Source organism: Orcinus orca, chromosome 1, assembly GCF_937001465.1.
Source record: "Orcinus orca chromosome 1, mOrcOrc1.1, whole genome shotgun sequence".
Taxonomy (NCBI): Eukaryota; Metazoa; Chordata; class Mammalia; order Artiodactyla; family Delphinidae; genus Orcinus; species Orcinus orca.
In genome coordinates this window covers 35,374,403-35,400,872 of record NC_064559.1, presented here as the reverse complement: position 1 = coordinate 35,400,872, position 26,470 = coordinate 35,374,403, and the positions used below count along the sequence as shown (strand labels likewise).

The 26,470-nt window shown below is 54.9% G+C and overlaps 1 protein-coding gene across 6 annotated transcripts; it reads left to right on the top strand.

Annotated features, from left to right (window-relative positions):
- The first annotated feature begins 195 nt into the window (after positions 1-195).
- BLACAT1 (BLACAT1 overlapping LEMD1 locus) lies at positions 196-18,547 on the top strand. 6 transcript variants are annotated; one of them, XR_007476328.1, is made up of 2 exons: positions 196-770; positions 14,250-14,869. XR_007476328.1 is itself a non-coding variant. In XM_049707541.1 (2 exons), exon 2 carries the CDS (start codon positions 15,285-15,287, stop codon positions 15,384-15,386), a length of 102 nt encoding a protein of 33 aa, XP_049563498.1. In that variant the 5' UTR covers positions 213-770; positions 15,247-15,284; the 3' UTR covers positions 15,387-18,547. The 6 variants fall into 6 exon arrangements, 2 of the variants coding, with proteins under 2 accessions (XP_049563498.1, XP_049563496.1); XR_007476329.1 differs by lacking the exon at positions 14,250-14,869 and adding an exon at positions 3,720-4,230; XM_049707541.1 differs by lacking the exon at positions 14,250-14,869 and adding an exon at positions 15,247-18,547 and having other exon boundaries at positions 213-770.
- The last annotated feature ends 7,923 nt before the right edge of the window (positions 18,548-26,470 follow it).

The window sequence follows — 26,470 nt, the reverse complement described above, 5'->3', positions numbered from 1 at the left end:
CGAAGGGGAGTTGAATCGCGTCCCGGGTCTTTCTCGCTCTGCCCGGAACTCGGGCGAGCTAGCAGGTAGCCGTCCCGCTCTCGCCAGCTTCTCAAAGGACTGAGCTCGGAGTTTGTTGTTAGACAGGCACTGTGCGGGGCGGGGGGGGGGGGCGCGCTGGCCTGGGCCGGGCCCGAGGATGTTGGGGGAGTGGAACCTCCCGCAAAGGATCTGCCCCGACCGCAGGGGGCGCACCAGGGAGTCTCCGGGCACCGAGCGCGCCGCCGACGCCGCTACGTTGCCCCCTGGCCCCGGGGTGGGCGCTCGCGATGGCTACTGCGAGCCCGGGGAAGGGGCGAGGCTGAGAAGGTGGCTCGTGGGGCTATGGAGGGAATGGGAGGCGGCGAGACGAAGTCTGTCTAAATGCCAATTCCCTGAAGTTCAGCGCATCGGTTGTCATTTCATACCTTAATGCATATTTATGCTGCGCCGAAACAGGCTTCATAATTAACTCCCGGAGCATCCGCAGAGGTTAAAGGGACCCCGAAGATTTGTGCATTGATTGGGTAGCACGGCGGTGTGTGTATGTGTGTGTGTGCGCGCGCGCGTGTGTGTGCGTGCGCCCCGTGCGAACCCATTGAGAAGAATAATTATTTTTCTCCACTGGAAGCTACAGCAGAGAATCAGACAAGGAGTGAAGAGAGAGAGAAAGAGATTGGAGAGGGAGAGAGAGAGAGAGAAAGAGACAAAGGAAGTGAGTGCGAGAGAGGAGACGGCTTAGCATCCGAACTGTGAGTACTGAGCGAAAACAAATAGGCCGAGAGTGCTGCAAACCCCTGGGCCGGGTTGAGGGCCGAGCGGCTGAGGACCCTCCTTTTCGCCGGGGGTGGTTTGGCTGGGCGATGAGGTGTCCTTGAGCCTTGGGCGGACCCCAGGACGCGGGTTCAGGCACTCACCTGAAAGCCAGCTCCGACAAGCCTCAGCCTGCGTCAACCTGCCACCCCAGGTCCGCCGAAAGGAAGCCCCCCACTCCGACCCCATTGTCTTTGTTCGCTTTAAAGGTTTTTGCTGCTGGTGGGATTCAGGGGGGGAGTGTAAGAGGGAGCTAGAGCCCTGGTTCAGGAGGGAGCCGAGTCTCCCTCTCCCGGCTGGGAGAAACCCGCTTTGGGTGACTCCCCGCTTTCCTTTACCCCGTGGTACGGGGTGGGACGGAGAAGGGGCTATAAACGAGGTGGGGATCAGGACTTTGTGACACCTGTGCATTTGTTTGGCACTAAGACGGGAAAAGCAGAGGTGTCCGGTACCCCTGGGGCAGAAGTCCTCAGGAACCAGCTTGGGAGGCTGGAGAAGCCATTTCCTTGGGCAAAACCATCAACTCTTAGCCCTAAGTCCTTCTCCCACCTCCTTCCTCAACCTAGGGCCCTGGCATCCTTAGAGGGGCTGGAGCTGGAGGCGAGCCAGGGAGCAGGAATGCTGGCCTGGGTGGGGGTGGGGGAGGCAGCTATGGAGAGGATGGCTGCTCCCTTTCCTGAGAAAGGGTCCGTGACAGGGTGCCCCTAGGGAACCTGGCTGGCCACCAGCCCCTGCCTCTACCAAACTGGTCAGGAGAGGGCGCCTGGGGCCTGGAGGGAGAGCCCTCCCTTCCTGACCGACATTCCACAGCCTTCTTTTGGAAGCACTAGTATCCTGCTCTTCTCCTCTCAACCCTCATTGACAAATTCTTCTTCAGGTTTGAATATACTTTTTCCTGGTGGTTTTTCAATGTACCTTCATCTGCCAGGGAACAACCTAGCCCAACTTAAGTAACCCTTAAGCTGACTTCGGAGAGAAATTCGGCTGTTCTGAGGCCAAGATGGGAGCCCCAGGATCAGAAAGCTCTGAATTGATCGTCCTCTAAGAAGCCCCCTTGGGGAGCAGTTTTGGTGGCCTGCAAACCCTGCTTACATCCTCCAGGAGGACACAGCTGGGGCTTGGGGCTGGGAACCACTTCTGTCTCTGTCACTCAGTTCCAACTCCCCATCGCCCCATGGGGCCTGATACAGTCAGGAGAAAGAAAAAGATCTACCTCACACACACACACACACACACACACACACACACACACACACGCAGAATACCCAGCTGAGGCCACTCTCCTAAAGGCATGAAGAGGAAGGACTGACCATCAAATAGGGGGGAGGGTCAAGTTCAGTTTAACCCCCAAAAGGCATTGTGAAGGTTCTGGTTGGTGGGGAAGACCAGAGGCAGGGCGGTAGGACTGCTCTGAATGCAATCATATACATCCATATCTAGGCCTGTCTTGCCACAGGACTGCCTGCTTGGTGGCCGTGCCTTAGTGAGTGCTGTCTCCCAGTGCCCAGCACAGTGCCTGTCCCATTGTATGTGCTCAGTGCATGTTTGCTAAATGAGAGGCTGCCCAAAGACCTTCTCCCCACCCTTTATCTCTGCTTGCCTCCTCCTTTGAGAGGTACTCCACTGGGGCTTGGAAAAGCCCAGCTGTGTAATTCTTTAGACTGGACCACAGTTGCCCTATGTGAGTTGAGGAGGGCATAGGAGAAAAGGGGTCAAGGGAGGAATAGGGCCTGGGCAAGGCACTGGAACCTTTTGACATTAACAAACGGCTCAGGTTGAAATGAATGAGAGTTTGCCAATGACCCGTGTTATTGTATTTTTCTTTAACAGCTTGACTGCTCTGAGAGGCAAAACTGTGGCGGGGGTCCTGTGCTTGGGGAGGCTGGATTCTGGTGACACAAGCGCTTCCCTGTGTTCTCCCTCTCACAGCCCAGCACTGGAGCTTAGTAGAGATCAGATGCAGGCGCTGGAGGTGTTAAGCCTGTAGGGACCACCTCCTGCCCCCAGGTTCTGCCCAGGCTCTCTCCTTCCCTAGTCTCTCTCTCTGCCTTCATTGCCTGAGGCTATCACCAGGTCTCCCTTCTCCTTCCTTAAGAGCCCAGGGACCCTGCCGCCAGGCAAGGAGCTCTCTCTGTTTGCCTGAGAAGGCTCAGAACTGAGGCTCCTGAGACAACTAGAAAAAGCCTTTGGGAAAAAGAGAATTCCTGCCTGACCTCTCTGCTTTCTTGCTCAGTAGAGCAGCACCCCCTGTGCCCCGCCCCCCTCCCGGAGTGGGGCCAGGGCTCCTAAGTCAGTGACTGAGCAGGAACCTGAGCTGATCGTACTTTGAAGTAGAGATGGAGCTGGGAAACAGGAAATTTGAGCCATGGGGAAGGCTACTACCTAGGGGTCCAGAAATAGGATGGTCATCCTGCTCTTGGTGGCGATCACACCACTGGTCTGGCTCAGGTCTGGAGGACAATATATGGGAGACTTCCAGGTCCATCTGGAACTAGTCTTTTCCTGGGTCAGTTCTGCGCCAGGGACTGCAACAGTCCAATCGCAACTCCAAATCTGGAGGCCTATTTAGGACAGAGGCAGCAGAATCAAACCCCCTAAGGCTCCTCTGAAGTTTCAACAGTACTTCGCCCCCCATCCTCTGTGGGTAGAGTCAGATGCCAGGGTGTGTTTCCTACCCACAACCTGCTCCAGTACAAGGACCCTCCTCCCAGAGAGTACAGGCATGAGGGCACTCCAGGCACACACAAAGCCTGAAATATGGGGCAACCTAGATATCTCTTGCCCTTGTTTCCAAGCTTCATCATTCATTCATTCAACAAATCCATAACCATGTCATTCAACCAACAACTTTATAATCGTGGATATGCTTCCGGTTTACTCTCTTCCAGGTGAGAGTGAGTGCCTCCTTTTCAGTACCTGCCTAACATCCCGATTTGTTGCCACTATGGATAAAGAGGCAGGGCTGCTGGGCTCCACGCTGCCCCCCAAAAGTACAGAAGTCTATGAAAAGCTCTGAGAGGCGAAGTCAGCTCCAATGTAGATTCATTGTCTTGGAGTTGACGGGACGTAAGTTTTGCTCTAACTTACTTCCAGGTGCAAAACTCCCTTCCACGCTAGTGTTCTATTTCTGAGCACCTGCTGTGTGCCTGGCCTTGGTCTGAGAAGTGGTTGTACACCCTGTGTTTGACATCCTTCTGTGGCAGGGAGCACACTGGGCCGCACTGGAGCAGTTCTAGTTTTCCATTCCTTTCTCAGGCTGAGCCCAGTCTGCACCGCTCGCCCCTTCCTCTGTGGCTTTCTCTCTGGAGAGTGAGTGGCTCACCAGCCCCGTCCCCACTCCTCTCCTTGCAAAAGAGTGCGTCCCCCAGCTGGCTTATCTTCAGCTTGGAACCATCTCCAGCCCCAGTGCCCTGATGTAGTCTGAGGTCCAGGGTGACTGTGTGCCCTCGAAGGGAATGGTGGGACCGGGGGCTTCCAGAACGGGAGCTGCTGCAGCCTATTCCCCAGTGAAACAGGCTTCAGTTTCCAGGCTGGACTTCTGTTCTCCGGCATATGTGGGCATCAAGGAACTTATTAGTGGAGAGGGGACAGCACACCTGCAGGGCCTCAGGATGTCCGCTCTCCAGTCAGGCAGACAACCCTGAGGGGAGGGCAGGAGGTCAGGAATACCTCAGGTCTGCTTTCACGAGCCATCAGCCACCAGCCGGCTCCCCCATCCCTCTCTGCTTCCTCCTGTTCTGCCTGTTTTCCACCGCAATCCTCCACTTTCCTCGTGGTCAGCATTCTTCCTTTGCCAGCTCTCTCCTTTCTCTCTCTCAGCCTTCTCCTGCTCTCTTCTCTAAGAGCAAAATGCCCACCGAACCTCTGCAAGCCTCAGTTTTCTCATCTACCAAATGGGAATAATAATGATCGTGTTTGCATTCACCTAGTGATTATAAATAACAGGGGCCTAGCATGTGCATGACACATAGTTTCCACTCAGTAAAATATTAGTTCCTTTCCCTTTTGCTCCTATATCACTTCCTTTCCTCTTTCATAATTTCTCTCAGCGTCTCTGTTCTGTCTCTCCCACTTGTCTCCTCCCCTCCTCTGTTCCGTCTCCAGCCTCCATTTACTCCCTCCTATTTCCACCCCCACCCCCCAATTCCTGCCACAGGCTGGTGGCCGGGCCCAGGCTGTGCTGACAGCAACAGCAGGGCTGGAAGGGCTGTCTCGGTTTCTCATTAGAGGCCCAAGAATGTGTGGAGTCATGAGGGACGATGGGAGCCAGCAGCAGGAAGAATGGGGCCTCTGTCAGGGCAGGAGAAGTTTCCCGAATCCTCAGCTCAGCTGAATGGGAGTACCTGGGGGCCAGGGAGGGGTGGAAACTCCCAGAGGTGGAGGGGTGGCCACAGCTGGTAGGCATGGGGGACCTGGCAGGGCTATCTGGGGTCACTAGCATGGGAATTCTTAGCATCTGTTGGCTTTTCCAGGGAGAGCTCAGACCTCAGAGGTGACTCTCTCTTTCCCTGGAGTGGCCTCTCCTGGGGAACAGGACCAGGGAAGCCAGAGAGAGGTCATACCAGTGACACTGGGGGGTGGCCTATATGCACTGCTCCTTGAGCTGCCTGCGCCCCACTCGGTCCTCACCCTCAGCAGAGCTGCGGAAGGCTCAGAGGCAGCCACGGAGGAGACAGGAATTGCGGGTGGGGGGTGGGGGCTGGTCCTAGCTTGAGAGGGTGAATCCTTGGGGCTCTCACCAAGTGGTGGCCTTTCACTAGAAACCAGATTCTCGAGACTGGAGGAAGCGGAAAAGGAGGTGAGGCCTGGTGACCTCTCTCCCTTACTCCACATTCCAAGGAGGTCTCGGACAGGCTAATACCTGAGACTTGAGAGTGTTCTCGCCCCTCACCCTCCGGTCCTTCTGGCCCCAGGAACATCGTGGAGAGAGGCTGCCCTGCTCTGGAGCTTCCCTGGGCTTGTCAGGTGGGCTGGGGCCGGCAGGCAGGCTGAGCCTTTCCTGTGCTCGGGGCCAGGAAGCCAGGATTGGATCCCAGCTGCGGCCAGGAATCCGAGGGAAGGACCAGACCGGTCTGAGGATCTTCGAAATAGAAGGCGGGGCCGAGTGCGGGAGCGGAGGATGTGGAGGGACACAGAGTGGGGGGCGGGGGGAGCGTGGAGAGGAGCTAGGCCTGCAGAGATGGGGAGGGGCAGTCAGGCAGAAGAGGGGGCCTCCAGGGAGCCGCCTCAGGTCTCCTGCCAAAAATTAAACCATAAAAACGCTGGAGGGGAGCAGCAGGGGAAGGAAGGAGAGAAAAGAGATGGGGAGGGAGGGAGGAGACAAAACAGCCCCTCCACACCAATAGCCCAGCAGGGGGACGTGAGTAATACATGGCTGGTTCAGAGGGAGTGAGATCAAAAGCGAGTAGATACAAGAGGTTTGTGCTTCACCAACCAGACAGCCACAGGCTCAATGAGACCTTTGTTACCCAGGCCCAAGTCAGGGTTGAAGGAATACCTGACCTCCCCTGCCTGCCCGGCCTGCCCTCACCCACCGGCTACCGGCTGGGGGAGGGGCGGCCAGGTCTTCACTAGTGAGTCAAGTTGAGTCGGGCACAGCTCAGACCAGGCCAGTGGTGGGCGGGAAGAGGGAGGAGGCCTGCCCTCTCAGGGCTGGGCCTGGAGCTTCTGGGGGTAAGTGGAGGAGTGAGTGGCTGCTTGGAAGTCAGGAAGTGGCTCTGCGGGAATGTGAGGGAGACCGCGAGGGAGAGGGGCCCTCGCTGGGCCCACCAGGTGAGCAGGCCCTTGGACCCCCGCCCAGAGCCCAGTGTCCCTTGGGAGGGGACTGTGGTCATTCTGCTTGGAGCCCACGGTTTTTTACAAGTCCTGAGTCTGGGATTTGGGGACCCATGGGAGAGGAAGGGAAGGAAAACTAAAGGCTTCTGGGGTTGGGGGCCAATGACCCAAAGTTCAGGTAGGAAGTTTGGCCCTAAGTTTGGGCAAGACTGGGGTGTGCTGTGTGGTGTTGCTGGGGAGTGTGCATGGCCCAGTTGAAGGAGGTTGCTCCAGCCAGGGTCCTGCAGAGATCCAGGGCCTCTGAGCCGTGGGGGAGGGCTCAGGTGGGGATTGCAGCTGCTCCCTAGCAGAGCCGGGGCCTGATCTGGTCCTAAGGCCTCTTACCGTTCTGTTGGGGGTCCCTGAGAGAGGTCAAGGCCATGCGCAGGGATCTGAATCCCTTGGGGCTTCCCTGAACTCCTTTTCTCCGAGGCTGATGCATGCCCACAACTGACGCATCATAGGAGAGGGAGTGAAGAGACTACTTGTGCTTAGAGCACATCTTTTCCAGGGTCCTGAGACCTTGGTTCACCTCGACTTGGCTCTTCACCCTAGTCCTAGAGGTGCCTGTACCAACCACCATATCCTGCCAATGAGGGAGGCGGAGCGCCAAGAGGCCCCCGCCCCCTCCCCCACCCCTCCCCTCCCCACCCCTCCCCCCACCCCCGGCATTGCCCAGGGATGGCTCCAAAGCTGGCTTCCCTCAGCTGGTGGGGATTTCAAGGTCAGGCCCTTTTCCTGCCTCTACTTAGGTCTGAAGACAGAGATCCTTCCAACCACTCTCGCCCTTGTTGTGTCACGCAAGAATGGCTGCAGTTGGTAGCCACCTGGACTAGTCTAGGTAGTGCAGGCCAGCCCCCAGCCTTGGGGGTGCTCAGGACACTCGTTCACCCCTCTAAGCCCAGGCCTTCCTCAGCCCTCTTTGCTTCCTGTGGCTGGACTAGAAAGGGTTAAGCTTTGTAAGGAGAGAGCCTAATATGGGGCTGGTCTTGGGCACCGGCAGCAGTAGCTTTGAAAAGATCCGGCCTTATTCTCTAGAGGAGGAGGTAGTTAAGGACCCTGGGCGGGGGGCTGGAGGCTAATTAAGGAAATTTGAGGAGGTCCTTTATGGCCAGGAAGCCACCCCTCCTCATACCCCGGAGTGAGGCCCATTGTGTGGGGCTTTTGTAGGGCAAGAACTGGAAACTCATTACTGCGGTGGCTTTAATGCTTCAGGGGCCCCGGCAGGTGGTGGGGGATGGTAAGAGAATGTGACCTGGGGGGCCCGGTACTTCCTGGGAGGCAGTGTGGGTGTGTGGGTGGGGCTGGTGGGAAGGTGAGTGAGGGCTCCCCAGGTACCCCCAGCTCCCTGCGTCCTTTTGAGATTCCTGCCGCTGGACCCCCTCAGCTCTGCTGTGGCCTATGGCTTTTCATTCCTATGTGATTACTGTTCCAAACTCATGTAGGGCTAAAAGCCATGGGCTACAGTGAGGGGCGCACTCCTACTCCTGCAGCACCTACATCTCCCCCCAGGACCAGGCTAGGAAGCAGCCACAAAGGGGGCACCAAAGGGGGCTCCGCTTGGGGGCTGTGCATGCAGGGGATCTGGTAACCCGGGATCGAGGCTTAGCTGTGTGACCTTGGCCAAGTCACTTCCCCTCTCTGGACTTGGTTTCTCACTCTGAGATGAAGAGGCTGGATGAGTGATTCCAGAGGGAAATTCCCTTAGGATGGAGGGAAACATTCAGGGGGTGCTGGGATTTCTGAGTTGGTTCCTTTCCCCTTGCCAAGTTACTGAGGCGTGTCCTGTATCAGAGCTTTGGGGGCTGGAGTCGGGGGCATTGGACCACACAGCACAGCACTCAGGCCTTTGCTCGGTGCCTCCCGGACAGCCTCTGCTTCTCGGCCTTGCTCACGTCTCTGTGGTCAGCTCGGAATCCTCAACCTTTTTCTGTGTGAGAGAGACCTCGGGACTTCTCAGCGGCTGAAATGAGAGAGCTCAGGCAACAGAGTGAAACTAGGAAGGCAGCTGCTCCCCATGGGCTGCAAGTTGGAGCCCAGGGTCCCCAGCCTCTGGTCTGCTGCCCAGTCCAGGCATTTGCCTCCCTCCTTCTGGCTCTGTGAATGGTACCTGCTCTCCCTATTCCTGCCTGCCTGCCACTCATCTGGCCGAGGTCCCTATGCCTATTTCTGCTCTCACGTTTAAATCTGCCTAACTCCTTCCCAGCCATCCTGGAAGACTCTAGCAGATGCAAATAAGGCAGTCTGGCTAGAGCAGCAGAGGAACAACCTTCGCCTCCCCTTTCCTTCCAGCCCCCGGTCTGCCTAAGACCACTGAAGAATCAGAGGGTACTATATTTGGTATTGAGAATCAGATTTAGAATGTCTCAGAGCTCTTAATTTCCCCTGCCAACATTTACCAGGCATGATTCAATCTATGTCACCTGTACTAACTCATCTAATCCTGGAAACAGCCCTATGAAAAGGATACTATCATTATCCCATTTTACTTATGGGAAATCTGAGGCACAAAGGAGCTAAGAAACTGGCCCAAGTTCACAGGGTTAGAAAGAGACAGGGCTGGAATTCGAATCTGTGCTCTTGCCACATCATGCTGGGTGTTGGGAGAGCCAACAGGCAGATGCATGGGAAAGTGCTGTTCTCACACCAGGGCCTCTTCTCACCAGGTCTCTATTGATGTATGTCCACAAATGGCCCTGTGGTCCAACTCTAGTCACCCTTTGTCCATCACAGGTTTTCCTTTTCCAGCAGGAGCAGAGGGGGGAACATGAAAGCAACAGGAGAAGCAAAGAGCCCGAGCCAGCTGGGTTTTTGCTGGGGCTTATCCAAGCCATTTCCCCTCTTGCCCCAGCTTAGATGGTACAAGAACAGGGATGAGAATTTGCCAGGGTTTCCCACTTTCCCTCTGGGTTCCCTTGGCCAGAGATCAGAGGTGGCTGGTACCTCCCCCCACCTCCCTCCTTGTCCCGCTGCCCACCCCTGCTCAGAATGAGCCTATCCTATTCCTACAAGGACATCCAGGCACCTGATTTGCTCCCCCTAGCTCCCCATGCCCTAATTGAAAAGCCAGGTTGAAGCAGTGCCCCCTTCCCGCCTACAGCTGAGTCCCTCCTAGGAGTCCTGTTGCACAGTTTGCCAGGAAGGCCCCGGCACTGGGCTGGGCCTGGGAAGGAGGGGACAGATGACCCCTTCAAGGATTATTATGCCTCTGTGAGGCTCCAGCGAGGCAAGGCTCTCAGTAGGGGTTGCTGGGTAAACGTTTGTTGAATAAATTGTGAACTGGGAGAACAGGTGGGTGGGGTAAAAGCGGTCAGCTGCCGCAAGCAGGGGCACAAGACCAAGCCCAAAACTCACCTGAGACGGTCCTACCTTGCTGCGCCTGGGCCTGGGGTGCTTCTGGGGTTAAAAAGTTGCAGCTCCTTTCTCTTCTTTGACTCTTGGCCACTGCCGCTGGGGCAGGCCTAGAGGAGATATGCAGTTATATATTTCACATAATTGTTGAACTGAATTGAATAGGCAAGCTGTCCTCATGCCCCCTCCCGGAGGATTCACAGATCAGAGGGCTGTGTATATCCTGTCACCTGCCTGCGGACAGCTGAAACCTAAAATATTCTGAGCCATCTAAGTCTTTTTCACAGTCTTCAGAGATACCCAGCATAAGGCCTGCCTTGGGAGAGTGGACCCGTGTTTAACACGGCTGTGATTCGAGTGAATCTCTCTGGTTGTATTCGTCCCATGGAAATGGAGTTGGACTGCTAACACTCTGCTTTCTAAATGCAAAGACTATTGAAAAAATCTCTCTCCCATCTTTAGAAGGGCACGGCACTAACGTTTGACTTCTGGGGCCCTTATGGCACCGATGGTCTGGACCACCACGTCACCATGTCAAGCTGATGACCCCAGTCATGCTTGTGATGACCCTTGTGATGGGCCAGCCTCAGACAAGCAGGCCTGGAAGACCCTGGAAGTCAGGGTAAAGACATTTCAAGACTTTTAGTGTTTTGACCCCTTGAGCTCCCAAAGCCCCCAAGTCCCCCAGAACCACTGGTAAATGCGAGGCTGCCTTCGTACTTTTGAAAGGTGGGGGCAGTTTCCCTCTTTCTCCATAAGTGGGCAAGCAAGAAAAGCGGGGAGGATTGGCTTAGGCAAGCCATCAGATGCAGAGGGGACCTTGGCTCCAGATTCCAGGCACTCAGTAAGCCAGAGGCTGGAACTCAGTCTCAAGCAGGCCAAGAAGGAGTTAATCTCCAAGGAGAACTGGGCTTCTCCCAGACTGGAAGCCTGTGCCCAGTTTTGCTGCTGCCAACCCTGGGAAGAAGGCCTGGGATCTGTAGTTTGTGCCACCACCCACCCCTGGCCTGCCTGTTTATCAACACAGTGCTGGAGACTACAGTTCCCAGAAACCTAACGAGGCCAGGCTTTGGGGAAAAGGGGTGGGGTGTGAGGCTCCGAGGAGGCCCGAGGGAGAGGGAGAGGGGAGGAGGTGGGGAGAGAAAACCCAATTCACTCCCTTTTTAATTCTTTCTCCTGGTGTGTCTGCTCCACCGCCGGAGCTAATCCCCCAAATCCGGTCTCCTAAGCCGCAGCTGCTTCCCTTCGCAGTGATGAATGGCTCGGGGAGGGAAGGTGAATTCATATTTTAATTACTGAGGCGCGGTGCTAAGGGGAGCTGGGGAGGGGGCGGGGGCTCAGCATTGTCCTAGAGGCTGAGGGCACCCCTCCTCTCTGGGTCACTTCTCTTTTGCCCTTTACCTGAGGTGCCGGTGGGGCAGAGTGAGGATGGGAGGGCCTTGCTGGAAGCTACTCTGCTTCGGCAGGTGAGGGGATCGGGGTGGGGGGCAGGGGAAGGAGTATGTCCCTTTTTTGTCTGTCAGAGAATCCCAGCCTTGTCCCAACACTTGTAAATATCTCCCTATCCTTCCACCCCCTACTGCCGCCCACTTTGATGAAGGACGTTGCCAGAATTTGAGACACCTAGGAGTTTGTGGTCTGCAAGCCTGGAGCCCCAGCTTCTTCCTTACCTTAGTTTCTAGCCAGCCCTGACTCCCCTCTTCCTCTTGGCTCTTCCACCATTCAAGCAGTCTCTGACCCACTGCCCCATTTTTGCTGAAGGGGCTAGAATCGGAGGACCCTGGAGGGTGTCTGCAGGGTCCTCTAAGAGAGGAGACGTGGGGGTGAGAGGCTTCGGGAGGGGGCAGCGGGGAGGCTGGGGATGATCCTCTGTGGCTTGACAGTGCTTCTGCTTGGCCTCCACAAAGCTGACCGGCAGAGGGTATTTAATGACCCCGTACCCCACACCATCTCATCTGGACCTGAGCTGGGGCCAGGCCAGAGAGGAGGATGTGAAAGAAACCAGGGCCAACAGCTTGCAGTCAGATGCAACCAACCGTGGGACAGCAGCCGTTTGCTCAGTGTTCACCAACCTTTCCTTCCTATTCTGGGCTTTGGGGGGCTGTTTTTCAAATCCTTAGCCCCTCCTGGGCATGGAAATTAAGGTTAAAGGAGAAACCTGCAGAGTGGGAGGGGAAGTTTCCATAGCGAGCACGGACCACGGATGAGCGGGGGGCGGGGGGGCGAGTGGGGAGTGCCCCCAGTCAGTCCACTGGCTTCACTGAGACTCCCAGACTGTTCATTTCAGACATTCAGACCCCTTTCCCCTCAAGTAGAAACAGTTAGAGGAGGTTCTTCAGGATCTGACTTCTCCAGGGAGCGCCCCCAGCTAGTGTGAAGAGCATAAGGCAGGGGGCCCAGAGCAGAGAGAGGAGCAGAGACCACAGCCCAGGCAAAGGGGGTCCCCAGGTTCCTGCTGGTAGGGCAGAGGGATTCTGAGGGAGAAGGAAGGGGGCTCACAGCAGGCCTGAAAGTGGGGTGGGGCTCTCTGCCCCAGGTCTGTCCAGTGCAGGGGCTGACCCGGGGACCCGCGCGCCACCAGGGCTTGGAGTCGTGCACCTTGCAGTGAAGGCCCCGTCACTCCCTGGTAGAGAGTGGGAGGATAGCCAGGCACTTCAGGTCAAAGACCTGAGCTCCCCTGGGTATACTCTCCGCCCTTAGAAACAAGGACCCAGCGCTGCCAGTGAGCTTTCAGACACACCTCTCAGATACACCTCGGGAGCCAGGTTGCAGCCCCTAGCCCAGCTTTGAGCGGCTGAACTTGACCCTCCTTTCCTCTGATGTGTAGGTCCTGGTTCCTTCTCCCAGCCCCCACTGTCGTCACAGTGAACAGAAAACTCGGCACGTTCTCATCTTTCCCGAAGGATCCCTGGGAGGCACAGTCACTGGCCTGGCGAGGGGGAGGGGAATGTAGGGGGTGTTTTTGTGTACGTTTTGCTGTTTTTAAGAAAGCAGGCATTGGATGGGAAGTAGGGTGGGGACGGAAGACGATCTCTGAACCCTGGGACCAGAGACTGTGAGGGTGGTGATGGGGGCCTGATGGTCACAGCTACCTGCTGGACTTGTTTTAGTTGTGAATTCCTTCCCCAGATCAAACGTGCTGTGCTTACTGATTCCTCCCCAAATACTTTTCCTGTACTTGTGGGAATGCTTTGTCGATAGTACCCTTGATATACCCCACCTCCTGCAGCAAAGGAAGTGTATGCATTGACAATTACTGATCACAAGGAAACCCACAGCCCTCCCTCCCTTCTTCCTAATCAGGCTAGGATTCCTAGTGCCCTTTCAGCGCCTTAGCTTTGGGGTCTAAGTGTTAAACCTTGATTAATCTCCTGGAACACTGAAATGAGGAAATGAAGGCCCAGAGAGGCACAGTCACTTGCCTAGGGTGACACAGCATGCCGGCGTCAGAGCCAAGGATAGAACCCAGGCCACCTAAGCCCCCATTCAGATCCCGGTCTTGCTGTGGGTTTGTCACGGGAGGGATCCAGAGACAGCTGCAGTGGATAGATCTAGAAATATAGTAGTTGTGTCTTGGCTCTATCTATATATATCCCGGAGATTGCTCTCTGCTCTCTATATATACTCCAGGAGAGTGGGTGTGTGGATGGTGCTAGAAAGCGGGTATTTAAATAACCAGTCTACCTACCCATGCTGACTCAAGCTGGGCTTCCTGCCCACCCAGCTGGCCATTGGAAATGCATTGCACCTATTAATTACAGTCATTAGCTAGATTACCAGGACACTGAGAGGGGGAGGGAGGGGAGAATCCTGACAGGACCCACTCCACTGTGGGCACTGTGCTTGGTGAGGGCCTACCAGCTGGGCCCTCTGCTCTGCCTGGAGAAACATGAAGGAAGTTTGTCCAAAGGAGCCAGGTTGGCCAAGCCTGTGGAACTATTCAGAGAGCCACCAGCCGGGCCCTGCCAAGTTCCTCAAAGACAATGGAAACACTTTGCAGGTGTGCCTAGCATCTGGGGCATTGGACATTCTATGCAATCTCTATTGTAGGAGGGGCTGGGCCCGGGATATGGCTCGTGCTTCCTTATTCCAAACCCCTTCCTCTCAGCATCTGGGCTGTCTCTGGTGTTCTTCCCAGAGAGACAAGTGATCACACCAGGCCCAGGGTGCAGGCATGACCTCAATGCAGTGTGCTTTCTTTTGTCCCGGCTGCCCTGCTGGAGCTGACTTGAATGTATTTCTGCTCCCTCCAGGGCAGGCCCAGGGGCAGAGGAAGGGCAGAGAAGTGAGCTGGAGGCATCTGCGGATGGCTGAGGCCAAGGAGACCTCAGTGAGTGTTTGGAGAAAGGGATACTTTCACAGATTGAGAGCTGGTCTTCTGAAGCCCCCTCCCATGCCGCAGATACCAGAGGGGCCCCTGCTGCCTGTGATGAGGGTCGTGTCAGCCAGAGGTGGGGGACAACATGCCCAGCTGGGGTAAATCCAGCCTCAGCCCCTACCTCAGACTGACTTTTGTGCCAGGGAAGAAAGCATACCCTTACCCTTACATTCTTACCTCCCAAGCCCTTTGCCCAGCATAGGTGCTCAATAAAATAGCCTGTTGGCTAAAAGAACTCTGTGCTGTCTGTTCTCTACTGAGGAGGATGGGGATTTGTATTGCCCAGAGTGGTTAAAGCAAGTGCCTTATGTTCCCTATAGATTTCCCTAAGGGTTTCAGACAAATTGGGGCCGTTAGGGAAGTGAGGAATCTGAGACTCAGTTCCAGGTGTCAGGGTAGAGGCTGTGCTGGATGAGGGACTTCCTTCAAGGTCCCCAAAGTCCCACACTTGGATTATCGGACTGTGTGATCTAAAGGATCCAGTGGGAACCCCCCCCCCCCCACCTGTGCAAGGTGGCACAAGACAGAGCTTATTTTGAGCTGGCTTGATTCCTGTTCCCAAGCATAGGTGTGTGGTGACGAGGGGAGGCAGAGGGGCGGGAGGGGGACAAAGGTAGCTGCAGCCGGGGCCTTCTCTTCTCTACCCTGGACTCACCCAGGCTCCAATTTGAGGAATGACATCAACTCCACCGACCGGGAAACACTGAGGTTTCAAAGAGGCCTTTGTTTGGTGGCGCGCCCCGTCCGCCAGCGGTGTGAGAGGTCTAGCGGGGCCTGGGCAGCCTCAGGAGGGCTCCAGGATGTTAACCCCAGCTTGCTTCTCTCTCCTGCCTTTCTCCTGCCCCCTCTTCCTCCTCTGCCTTTCCCTGCAGATCTTCTCTGGTGAGCAGCCCCCAGCCTGGCCCAGGGCATGCCCCAGTTCACTTTCGCTTGCTTCTGTGGCCTCCACGGTTTCTGCAAGATGAAGAGGAAGAAGGAGGAAGTTCACAGAGAGCGGGAAACGGCGGTGTGAGCGGAGCCAGGGCCCCTTCTTCAGCCCCCAGCAGGTCCTAGGCCTGAGGCGCCTGCTTCTGTCTGAGGCTTGGAGCAGGAAGTTTCCATCTGGCCAGGGCTCTTCTCAGGCGACCCGACCACCTGACCCCGTCTAACCTGTGAGCATCAGCCTCCTGTGTGCCCTGGCCTCCTCCTGCCCCTGGGTTTCCAATCCTGAGACCTCCCTGAAGAGAGGCCCCAGTCACACCAGGGCAAGCCCAGGACCTGCCGTGTGCCTTCCAGAGACTGAGAAGCCCCAGGGAGGCCCCAGGAACGGAGCTTCTTTCTGTCCTGAGGTCCCGAGGGCTCTGGGACTCTGCTCAGGGTAACCACTCCCATGAGGGACATGCTGCCTTGGGCCAGGGGAGCTGTTGCTAAATGGGAAACTGGCTGCTCTGCCAGAGAAACTCCCAGCAGCCTTGACCGTGGGAGAGGCCTCAGGCAGGTAGATGTGTGAGACAGACCTGCTCCAAGCCCAGGATGGAGTCTCTCCTGGGATGCCAGGACCTGAGGCGGGAGCCTCCACAGAGCCCAGAGCCGAGTCCACAGGAATGTGGCCAGGAGATGAGTCCTTTACCGTCTGTCCCCTCCCAGCGTCCCTTTGGGCCAGGCCTGAGGGAGGCCACCTGGCTGTGAGTGGCGTGGCTGTGCAGGGCCAGTGAGGGGCCGGGCAGACGTCTGTCCTCACCTTGCCCCAGCTCACAGCAGGCTCTGCGTCTCCCTCTGCACTGCTCTCTCCCACACTCCAGAAAGCAGCCTTCCCTCCAGCCCGGCCTCTCTGCCCACTCATCTCCACTATGTCTCCTCAGCAGCAGCTCAGATGTGGGTGGCCTCCTTCCCAGGCCTTGACTCCCCTCCTCAGGGACTGCCTTCCGGGGCCAGACCAGGTGATCCCTTTCCTGGACTAAACTGAGCCCTCCCTTTGTTCTCCCATCTCCTGCCTCACTCACCTGCCCCTTCCTTCTCTTCTCAGAAGCCCTAGAGGGGGAAATGCTGGCATGTGGTGCCTTTAGGGGACGCTCTGGGAGGAGGGGGCCCTCTAAGACCTTCCTTGACTTGTCCCCTAATCTCCTTACCTCCAGCAACCTTCAGGGTCAGAATCTGTCTCCACTCCCAGCCTATTTCCAGGAGGTAGGAAGCAAACAAAAAACCATCTCCTTCCTTCGCTTCCTTCCTTGCCTCCCATTCTGATGAAACTCGGCCTCTGTCACTGTGCCTGGACCTCTCAGGTGCTAGAGGGTCGCAGCAACGCCAGCGGCAGAGACACTTTAGGCAGATTCTGCGGCTTTAGCAAGTCTGCCCTCTACTTCATCACAGGAACAATTCAGCCCAGGAACAAAGTCACAGCCCCTCTGGCATCCAGGGACAGAATAACCTTTCTGAAACATAACAAGTGACCTGGGTAGAGGAGGTCAGGGCCCCAGGACAGGAGGGGCTGTGTACCCCTCTCCTTGGAATGTGGACCTCTCTGGGTAGTTAGGGAGGACAGGACACCTCCACTGTTTCATGCAGAAACAAGGGCACATTCTATCCTGGCAGCCTTTGCCCGTCTCCCTCAAGCCCCACACGCAGGGGCATTTCCTGGGCTTTTGGCGGATTTGGTGGTATCCAGGTCCTCTTTGCAAAGCTAGAGCACAGCTTAAGATTTCTCTCCTCCCATCCTCCAACCCCCTCCTTTGCCCTTACTGCCCAGCCCCAACCTTCTGCAATCTGTTATTTCCTTTTATATCCAAAGAATTATAAACAGAAGTCCTTCCCTCGAGGAAGGAGCAGTAAAGGCCAGTGGGGTCACAAGGGACAGAAGAAAAACCCCCTGGTTCTTCAGCCTCTTGGACAGCAGAGGCCTCGGTGAGGCAAAGAGATGGGCAGAAACGCTTTCAAGGGTTCCTTGATGGGCGGGAGAGCCCACCTGGAGGCCAGGTACGTCTCTAGCAGTTGCCTGCGAGGCTGCAGCCCCAGCGAAGTCACTCCTGTGGTGGAGGATGAAATTGTATCCCTGGAGACAGAGGTGTTGGGTGTTCTGTCCTGACCACATGGGCTCACCTGGAGGAAAGGTCAGGAGAGTGGGAAACATACGCGGGAGGGGTGGCGAACGAGAGCTTTCCCCTGTGCTCTCAGGCTTGGCAGGCATTTCAGCTGCAGGGGTTTGGCAGTGAGCCAGCTCAGAGAGCTGCTTCCCCCAGGGGAACTCCATTGGCTCCGGAGGGATACTGGATATCTTGAGCCCCTGCTATGGGAACATGGAGAGGTCCCAAGGTCAAGGCCCAGCTGTATTTGCAGACAGCTGCCCTTGGCCTCCAAGCTGTGGCCCCTTTTTCATCCAGGGCGAAGGTTGAGGCCAACACTGCAGCTGAGTAGGAGGCGGCAGCAGCTTCTAGCCAACTCACCCCACAATCTATCGTCCCTCAGTTTCCTTCTCAGGGAAATGGGGACTTGGCCCCTCTCAGCATCTCGAAGGGGAGCCCAGGGGAGAAGTTTAACCCAAAAAGGCAGAAGCAGCCCCCGCATCCACAGACCATGTGCCCCAAGCACCCGACTTGTAGCCCAGGCTTTTCTTCCTCCCGTTCCTTTTAGGTGCTGGGGGTGGGGTCTGGCTGCCTTGTTTCCTGCCCTGAGTCTCACGCCTTCCCAGAGGTCAGGTTGCACTGTTTTGTCCTCCCTGTTTCTAATTTCCTCCACTCCAATGTTCTCTCCCAGACCCTGCCTTGAGGTGGGGACGAAGAGCTCCAGGGGTGAGGCAGGTGGCAACATGAGTAGACGATTCCGAGGAGGGGTCGGGCCTCCTGGTCTTGCTGCGTGGCACTGAGTCCTCCTCGCAGACAGGTGAGACGGCTTAGCTTTCCCATCTATAAAAGGGAGAACGCCGCCGGCTCATTTCCTCTCTAGTTCTGTGGGCTGTTGTGTGGTGGGATAAAGAGACGTGAAGGGTGCTTGAGGCTCTTATGACTTGAGTGTTGTCTGGGACCCTGGCCGGAGGGATCCCGAGGAACTTCTTGTCTCAGGTCTTTTTTTATTAGAATGTCATTTCCTTCTCCATTCCCAGAGAAGGGCTTTCTGCATGTAGCATATGGGTCAATGGGAATATATAGGAAGATTGTTATTTTTGGAAAAAAAAAAAAAAACAGCAATAATTTAACTAACCGAACTATGCACAAAGTAGCACAGTGGGATGAAAAGAGCATTGAGCCGGGAACCAGCTCTCCTGGGTTCTAGCCCTGCTTCGTCACTGATGGCATAACCTTAGGCTAATTATATCCTATTTCTGGGATTCAATTTCCTCAACTATAAAGAAGGGACTGCACTAATGTCCTCTAAGTCCCCTCCAGAGTCCAGGGCTCTGTGGGTCTGGGAAGTTGAACCTCAGTGGGGCTCAAGGCTATGGAACCAGAGGGGTTGCAGGTTTCCTGTGCCCCAGCTGGTGTGCTTTGTGCATGCAGCAAATGTGCGGGGAGGGTGGATGGGAGTGATATGGTAGATCCAGGAAAGGGTGGGAGGAGTGAGAAGGAAAGCCAAGGCACCCAGAGCCTCTCCTGCTAGAATCCTACCCAGCACTCCCCGCTCAGGGAACCAGGATGCCCTGAAGTTCTGTCTCTCCTTCTTGTAGCCAGGACTCCAATTCCAGGCCCTGTTGGGGCCATGCCAAGTGCCACTTTTGTGCACGGTCTCTCTTATACACACACATACACACACACCTTGCAGATGGAACTCAAGGACCCGCTCTCTTCCCCAGTTTATGTAACCCTTTTGCACAGCTGCTGGTGAGTCCATCTCCAAGCTGACTGACCCACCCCACCTTATTACCTTGCCTTCTGCAAGGGGAAGTGCCTCAGGCTGCAATCTGCTATCTACAGACTGAATGTGCGTTTTGCCCGGTGGTCTGGGATGTGCCGGGGGTGGGATGGGCTGATGACCGTCTTTGGATAGAGAGCTGCAGCCCCCAGTCTCCCAGAGCTCCCCCATGGCTGACTCCTGACCTCGGCAACTTGCTTCCTCTCTCCCAGCCCCTGTAAAAGGTGGCGACAAGACCCATTTCCTCCCTACCTCACAGGAAGGCATACATTGCCAGGGTACATTGGCTCAGATGTGCCCAGGTGTGGCTTGAACTTTTGGAGACAGACACAAGTGTTTTCCACAACCATGAAGATGCGATTGCACCAGAGAAGAAAATCTCGGGCTGCTGTGTTTGGTGGGCTCCTTGCATGCTGGCCCAGAAAGCGTGGTGTTCACCCTGAAGGTGGCTGCTGTGTCCAGCTGGTGATGGGGCTGACACCACGAGAACCAAGAACCAGAAGCTGTTCCCAAAGAGTGAATGCTCCATCCCCGGACACAAAAGCAAGAGCAAGAGATAGCTGTCCCAGCCATAACCCTGTTCCCAATACAAACTGCTCCCTAAGGCCAAGTTGTGAACAATGGAGGAACATGGGAGTTAATCCTCTATCCCTCAGGCCATACTCCCAAGTCAGTGAGCCCTGTGCTGGGCTGTTGTGGCCAGTCCTATCTGGGATCAGAACCACAGACCATGAAGACTAAACAGTGACCTTGGCTGTTCACAGGGGAGCCCAGGATGTCAGGACCATCCACCAGGAGGGTGAAGTGTGGGGGATACCCTGGACATCCCTGGATGAACTTGTTATACTGAGGAAGAAATTCTAAAACCCAGGAGTCCCAAGACTTGGGAGCCCAGGCTCTGGCAGAAGCCTCAGGCTTTGGAGTTTAAGGGTTTCCTAGTGGGTTACTGGTCTGTCTCCTTCCCCTTGGGCAGTCTTCCCTTCTCCCTCAGCTTATTCCTGTGTTCCATCCGAGAGGCGGGAGGAAGGCTGAAGGGGAAGATGGCAGGACCCAGAGATCCTCAGGACTCTCCCAGCCTTCGTTGCCATGGCAACACTGCTATTTTTATCCCATTGTTCATGTTGCTCAAAGGTCTGACTTTCTCTGTTCCAGAGAGGCCAGGCTGGCTTCTGCCCTCATCCTTCAATGCAGTACCTTCTCCCAGAGGCCTGAGAGGGGAAAAGAGTAACGGAGGAGACAGGAACCCACTGGGTCACCCCTCAACCAGGGGAACTGTCTGACAGCGGTTTGCCTCTGCACTTTTGAGCTTTTGGTTTTCTAGTGGCTTAGGTGCTCAGTTTTATGTTTTTAAGGAGATCAAAACTCCCCATCGTCTTCCTGATAGTCTGCTCCAGAGAAAAAAGGAAGAGCTGCTGCTTGCAATGAGTTTTTCCCACAAAGCTATGACACTGGGGCTGCTGCCCTTCTTGGGAAAACCAGAGCTGGTTCTGGTTTTGTACCAACAGGACATTCTGGAAGAACGTCCTGTTGGTACAAGCCAACCCCTGGCCCCTTGAAGGGGGCTGGAGAGCTAAGTTTGGTTTATTAGTAATCAGATGTACTTAACATCACTAAGGAACCTAAACCGGTACCTCCCTTTCCTTTGCCCCTCCACCAAAGAACTGGGGCAACTGGGCTTCCTTCATGCCTTTGTCCAGTTTTTATGCCCAAAGCCAGTTAGCATATATTCTCCAGGCCGGAGAGCAGACTCATGAGTTTCTCTCCTTCCCTCCCCCCACCCCCCAACAGCCGTTTCTTTCCAGAGGCTTGAGGTCTTAAACTTTGATGATGCTCTTGAAGCAGGGTTTAATGAAAGGATTTCTTAGCCTCCCTTCCTGGCCCAGCCTCTGGTCCTCTCCCTATGCACCACCCACCTCAGTGGCAAGGTACCCCTGAGAGCCAATGGTGCTAACCTTCCCCACCTATATGCTTTGATGGTCAGTGAGATTTGAGCCCAACAGCTGGGGTGGGTGGGTTCGGAGGGAGCATTTCATGCATGTCCTTAAGACCATGAACCTGGAGACAGGTCCAGGTCTTCACCCAGTAAAGTACAATCATATTGTGTCGGGCTCCTGCATTGAGGTGAACTGACTCCTGGATGGCTAATTTTTCTAGGGGGGCTGGGATCCATTCACCAAGCCTCTAACTGGTTTCATTTTGGCCCAAGATGCATGGTTTCCGAAATCTATGCACCTGGAGTAAGCGCTTTTCTGGTTGCCTCTGAAAAGCATGCTGGCAAATGCTGCTCTGTTAATTGCTGTAATAAAGACTTTATTATATCCCTCTGCAGTAAATGAATTATGTTGTCAGAGTAGATGGGGCATCTACCCTAGTGCTTATTTTGCACTGTGATACACGGCAGCAGCAGAAGGTAAACATTTATTTCCACCAACTCTGTTGTGGAGAAGGGAGACTGGGAGGAAGCAGAGTGTGAACATAAAGTGAGGTGATGGGGCCTAGGAGGTGGCTTCAGGAGATACGCTGAGCCCCTGGGGCTGTGAGCCTCACTTGTGCTATCTAGAAACTGGGGGAAGGCTGGCCTCCTGCCTCCTAGCACCTCAGAGAAATAGTGGGATAAAGCTGGCTGGAGGAGATGAGGTGGAGAACAGGGAAGGTGGTTTAGGACTACAATATGATCACACAGATATAAAGATGCTTTTATTTTTTACAGGAGAATAAAGACCTTTAGTTGTACTTCTCAAGACTAGTGATGTAACAAATGGGAATTTTCAGACTTAAAGGAGAGACAGATGCTGTAAGACGGCATAATATTAGGAACAAGAATGATTATATCATACAGTATGTGAATTATATATCAATAAAACTATCTTTTTTTAAAATTTTTTTTACATCTTTATTGGAGTATAATTGCTTTACAATGGTGTGTTAGTTTCTGCTTTATAACAAAGTGAATCAGTTATACATATACATATTTTCCCATATCTCTTCCCTCTTGCGTCTCCCTCCCTCCCACCCTCCCTATCCCACCCCTCCAGGCGGTCACAAAGCACCGAGCCGATATCCCTGTGCCATGCGGCTGCTTCCCACTAGCTATCTACCTTACATTTGTTAGTGTGTACATGTCCATGACTCTCTCTCGCCCTGTCACAGCTCTCCCTTCCCCCTCCCCATATCCTCAAGTCCGTTCTTCAGTAGGTCTGTGTCTTTATTCCTGTCTTACCCCTAAAAACTATCTTTTAAAAGAATTATTATATCATAACTCCACTTTGACTGGAGGGCCAGCAAATCCAAATTATCACTGAAGCAAGAGGCTCTGAGGGGGCCAGAGAGCTAGAGCCATCAGGTTTAACCCCAGAGCCAGCATCCTGTAAGGCATGGAGTAGCCGGGGCAGGATGAGGCTGAAGTGTCACATGCTGCTCCATAGTTTAGAGGGTGGATTGACTGCTCCTGGGAGGGGCTGCCCCTTCTCCCGGAGCAGCCACCACAGTGCTAATACATAAGCACTCAATAGTGGTCACTGATGGTCTGGGACAAATAAGTGCCCCACACCTTTCAGTCTCCAGGAGTCAGCTGGGGTGCCTGCCCCTGGCCCTTCTGCTGTCAGTATCCCAGTCCTTACCCCTTGTGTGGGGAAATGTGTGCTGTGCACGCCTGTCAATTCAATCCGTCCCATCAATATTGAGTCCTGACTGTGCAAAGCCTTCTGGGAAGAGCTGTAGGAGAAACACAGGGAAATCAGACATTCCTGCCCCTTGAGGAACTCACGATTTAATAAAAAGCAACATGCAAAGGCTTGAAGGATGTGACATGCAAGATGTAGAGTACAAGCAAAGTGTTTGGAGAGTGGGGAGGGATCAGGGAAGGTTTCACAGTGAGGTGGAATTTGAGCTGAGACTCGAAGGATGGAGCAGAAGGCATGTTCAAAGCACAGATCCCAGGACCCCTCTCTCCACCTTGCTAACCTCTACGACATTTGCCCATAGCTGTATGCACATGCAAAGCCAGCAGTCACCTTGCAAACAGGTGCTATACGTAGCCTCTCCTGTCACAGGTGGGCCCTATTGCTCCCAAATTCCTTTTCTCTCCAGGAGTCTGACATTTCAGTAGTGCTTCCTTTCTTTTACTTCAGGATTTGATTCCCTGGGGCTTGTCATCGAGGAGGATGGTGAACACTGGGCAGTTATCAGGCATTTGCCCCACAGCATCAAAGAATACATTGGATTCCCTCCCGGAGTAGGTTTCATTAGGATGGGAGAAAAGCATGGGAGTATCAGTGGGCATCTGGCCCCAGGGCGGCATGGGTTGGTGGGGGGAGAGGGCACCTGGTGGGGAAAAGGGGGCAAAGAAAGGGGTAGCTGGGAGCTCTGACAATGAACTTCCCCTACGTCACAGCTCTGCCTGGCCAGGCTATGCAGTCTATGCCTACTTAAGCTCCTTCACTCTCTAGACCTTCTCCCTCCTTTTCCCTTCCTGCTCTTTTCTTTCTCCAAGTACCTTTTCTCCTACCCTCTTTCCAAAGGATGTCCCATCATGTCCCAGCACACTGCCTGGGTCCAGACTGGGGAGAGAGGCATGGGCTGGCTGTCCTAAAGATGCTGTGTTTCTGTCCTGGATCTGCCCCAGCTAAGATGCTTGTTAGTGGCCAGAAAGACGTGTGACTTCGACTGTCTAAACTCTGGTTTCCCTCCTTATAGAATGGGTGGATCTCTGCCTCCACCTTCCTTCCTCTCGACTGGCTATGGTGGGGAAGAGCACAGGACATGGGTTCTGATCTCAATTCTCTTCGCTAGCTATGGCAGCCTAAAGAACTCAATCTCCCCAAACCTCTGTTTTCCATATGTAAAATACAGATAATAATGCTCGCCCCATGTTTTTTGAGGATCAAATAAGACAGCATGTGCTAAAATGCTTACTTAGTGCCTGGCACAAAGCAGGAGTTCAGTGAGTTAAGTGAAGGGGTTAGTTGAAAGAATTAAAAGTGGCAGGAGATTTTGCATATCTCACATATCGTACTGACTCTAGCACAGTAGTGTGGTGTGGTGAAAGTCAGCAAGGGTTCCTCTAACTTCTGATTCTCCCCGTCCCCCCAGGGCTGAGCGGTCTAGGACGAGTCACTTCCCTGGCCACGTTTTGGGGAGCATCCTGCAGGCGGCGCTCTCCCATCATTTCCGCCTCAACAGAGTTGGGGCTGCCGTAGGGAGCGAGGGGTGAGGGGAAGTGTGAAGGAAAAACAGCCCCACGCATCGCTCACATATTTACATCTGAACTGTCAAAATAGTTATTTTAAGTCGAGTTCCGTCTGCTGCGGGTTTAAAATCAAGCAGGGCGGGGGCGGGGGCGCCCTGCTGGGGAGCGGGGGCGGCGGGCGCGGCGGGCCTAGTGCGCTCGCGCAGAGCGGCTCGGGGTGCTGGGGCTCCCTGACGATGCTTGTACATGAGGCGGTGCGTGCGTGGGTGCAGCCTCTTCCTTTCGCCACTTTGCCCCGAGCTTTGGTAGGCGCGGAAACCCAAATCTGCCATTTCTGCCTCTCCGGAGCTGATGGGAAGGCTCCCCCAGTCTCAAGGGAAACCGCGCATCCTATCGTAGCCAGGATGGAGATCTGTCCTGTTCTTACGGTTCAGTGGGAAGGAGATTCCACGGCTTTGCTTGTCCACCCTCCCCAGTCCCTGATAACCTCAGCCTGGAAGTTCTTCTCCCTAGCCTACCATCAGCTCTCCTAGCTACACCTCGGGCCCATTCCAACTCTAAAGCAAGACCTCACGGGCTCCGGATCCAGGTATCATTTTGAGGACCAGTTCCCCCATCCACACACAGCCATCCATACCAGAGCCCTTCCCAGGAAGGAAGGGGCTGGGGCATTCATCAGGACTGGTCAACGTTTGGGTGGGCCTGAAGCTAAGGCCCCCTGGGTCTGCAAGCCGTGGAGAGAATGACTTAGCGTTAAATGTCAGGGAAGGCAAGAATTCATTTTTCTCTGCAAAGTGAAGGGCCTGTGGGTTTGACGCTTGTGACGCTTCTTTCTGGCTCTCGCTCGCTCTCTCAGGGGTAGTGGGATTTGAGACAGACGCTGGCTGGCTCTGCTGCCATCAGTATGTGTCCCAGCCCTGTCCAATGTCTGCTCTGTAATGAGTACTGTTTCGGAATGTCACCTCTGTTAATGGGGAAGCGGCACCTGCACACAGCCGGAGCCACCTCTCTGTCTTCATTAGGCAATCCGCAGCCTGGCGGCCGGCTGCCCTCGCTGGGTGACAGATGACGGGATGAGGAGTGAGAACAGCGGCCTCCTGCTGTCCAGGATTCGTTCCCAGACAATGACCCCGAATGCCCGTCCCTGCCGGCCCCCTCCCCCAAGAGACAGCTGGGAAAAATGCCCTTCTAGGGCAAGGTGCGGCAAGGATAGATAATAGCTAAAAAGCAGGCAAAAGAGAGTGGAGGAGTCATTTCCAGAAACAGACACCTACCTGCCCTAGCCCCCGTGGTCTCCTGTCCAGATTGCACTTTAGGGTCTTCCCCTCCCCCACCCAGCTGTCTTCACAGGCCATTTTTTATGTCCCTCCTGGTAAATCGATGCACCAGGCAAAGTCACAGGGTGTGGGTGTAACACTGTTCTAATTCCAGACTTCCCTCTAGGCAGACCTGTATATTGCCTCCCAGCAAAATCCTGCTCCCTTTAAGCCTCAGCGCTAATATCCTCCTGAGACAGGGGACATTGAAATGAGCCAAGCCTCAGAATGGCATGAGACACTGACATGGCTTCAGAGGACCCCTGCTCTCGTGATAGAAACATCACCACGGGTACCGTATATCACTGGGTGGGCTCAGTGCTCCCCCTTCCCCTGTGGCTGTGTTGTATCATCGCTGTGGCGTCTCCTTTACTGGCCAAGCGAGTTAAGCTGGGCTCACAAGCGTCCTTCTGTACTTGTCTGTGTGTTGGAGGGGAAGGTGGGTTGGTCCTGCTTTGGAGGGTGAGGGGTGGAGGTGATGATCATTCAGAATTGCCCGAGGAACTGTCTCATCCAAAAGTTACACAGCTAGTTGGTGTCTCGACTGGGGCTGGTGGTAGAAGTGGCTTCACTTTGCCAGGCCCTCATTTTGAAAGGCTGTGAGGGGGCCACCTGGGGGTCTGGACCCTTCCCATTACTCCTCTTCCCTGACTCAGTGAACAGTACCCTTGACCACCTAGATATTCGAGCCAGAAATCATCCTTCAATTCAAGCCAGAGAGTCATCTTGACACCCCCCCACTCTCCACCCCCCATTCGATCCATCACCACA

Bases quoted from the DNA above. Each gene is read 5' to 3' on its own strand.
- BLACAT1 (XM_049707541.1), top strand. From the start codon at position 15,285: ATGCCCCAGTTCACTTTCGCTTGCTTCTGTGGCCTCCACGGTTTCTGC.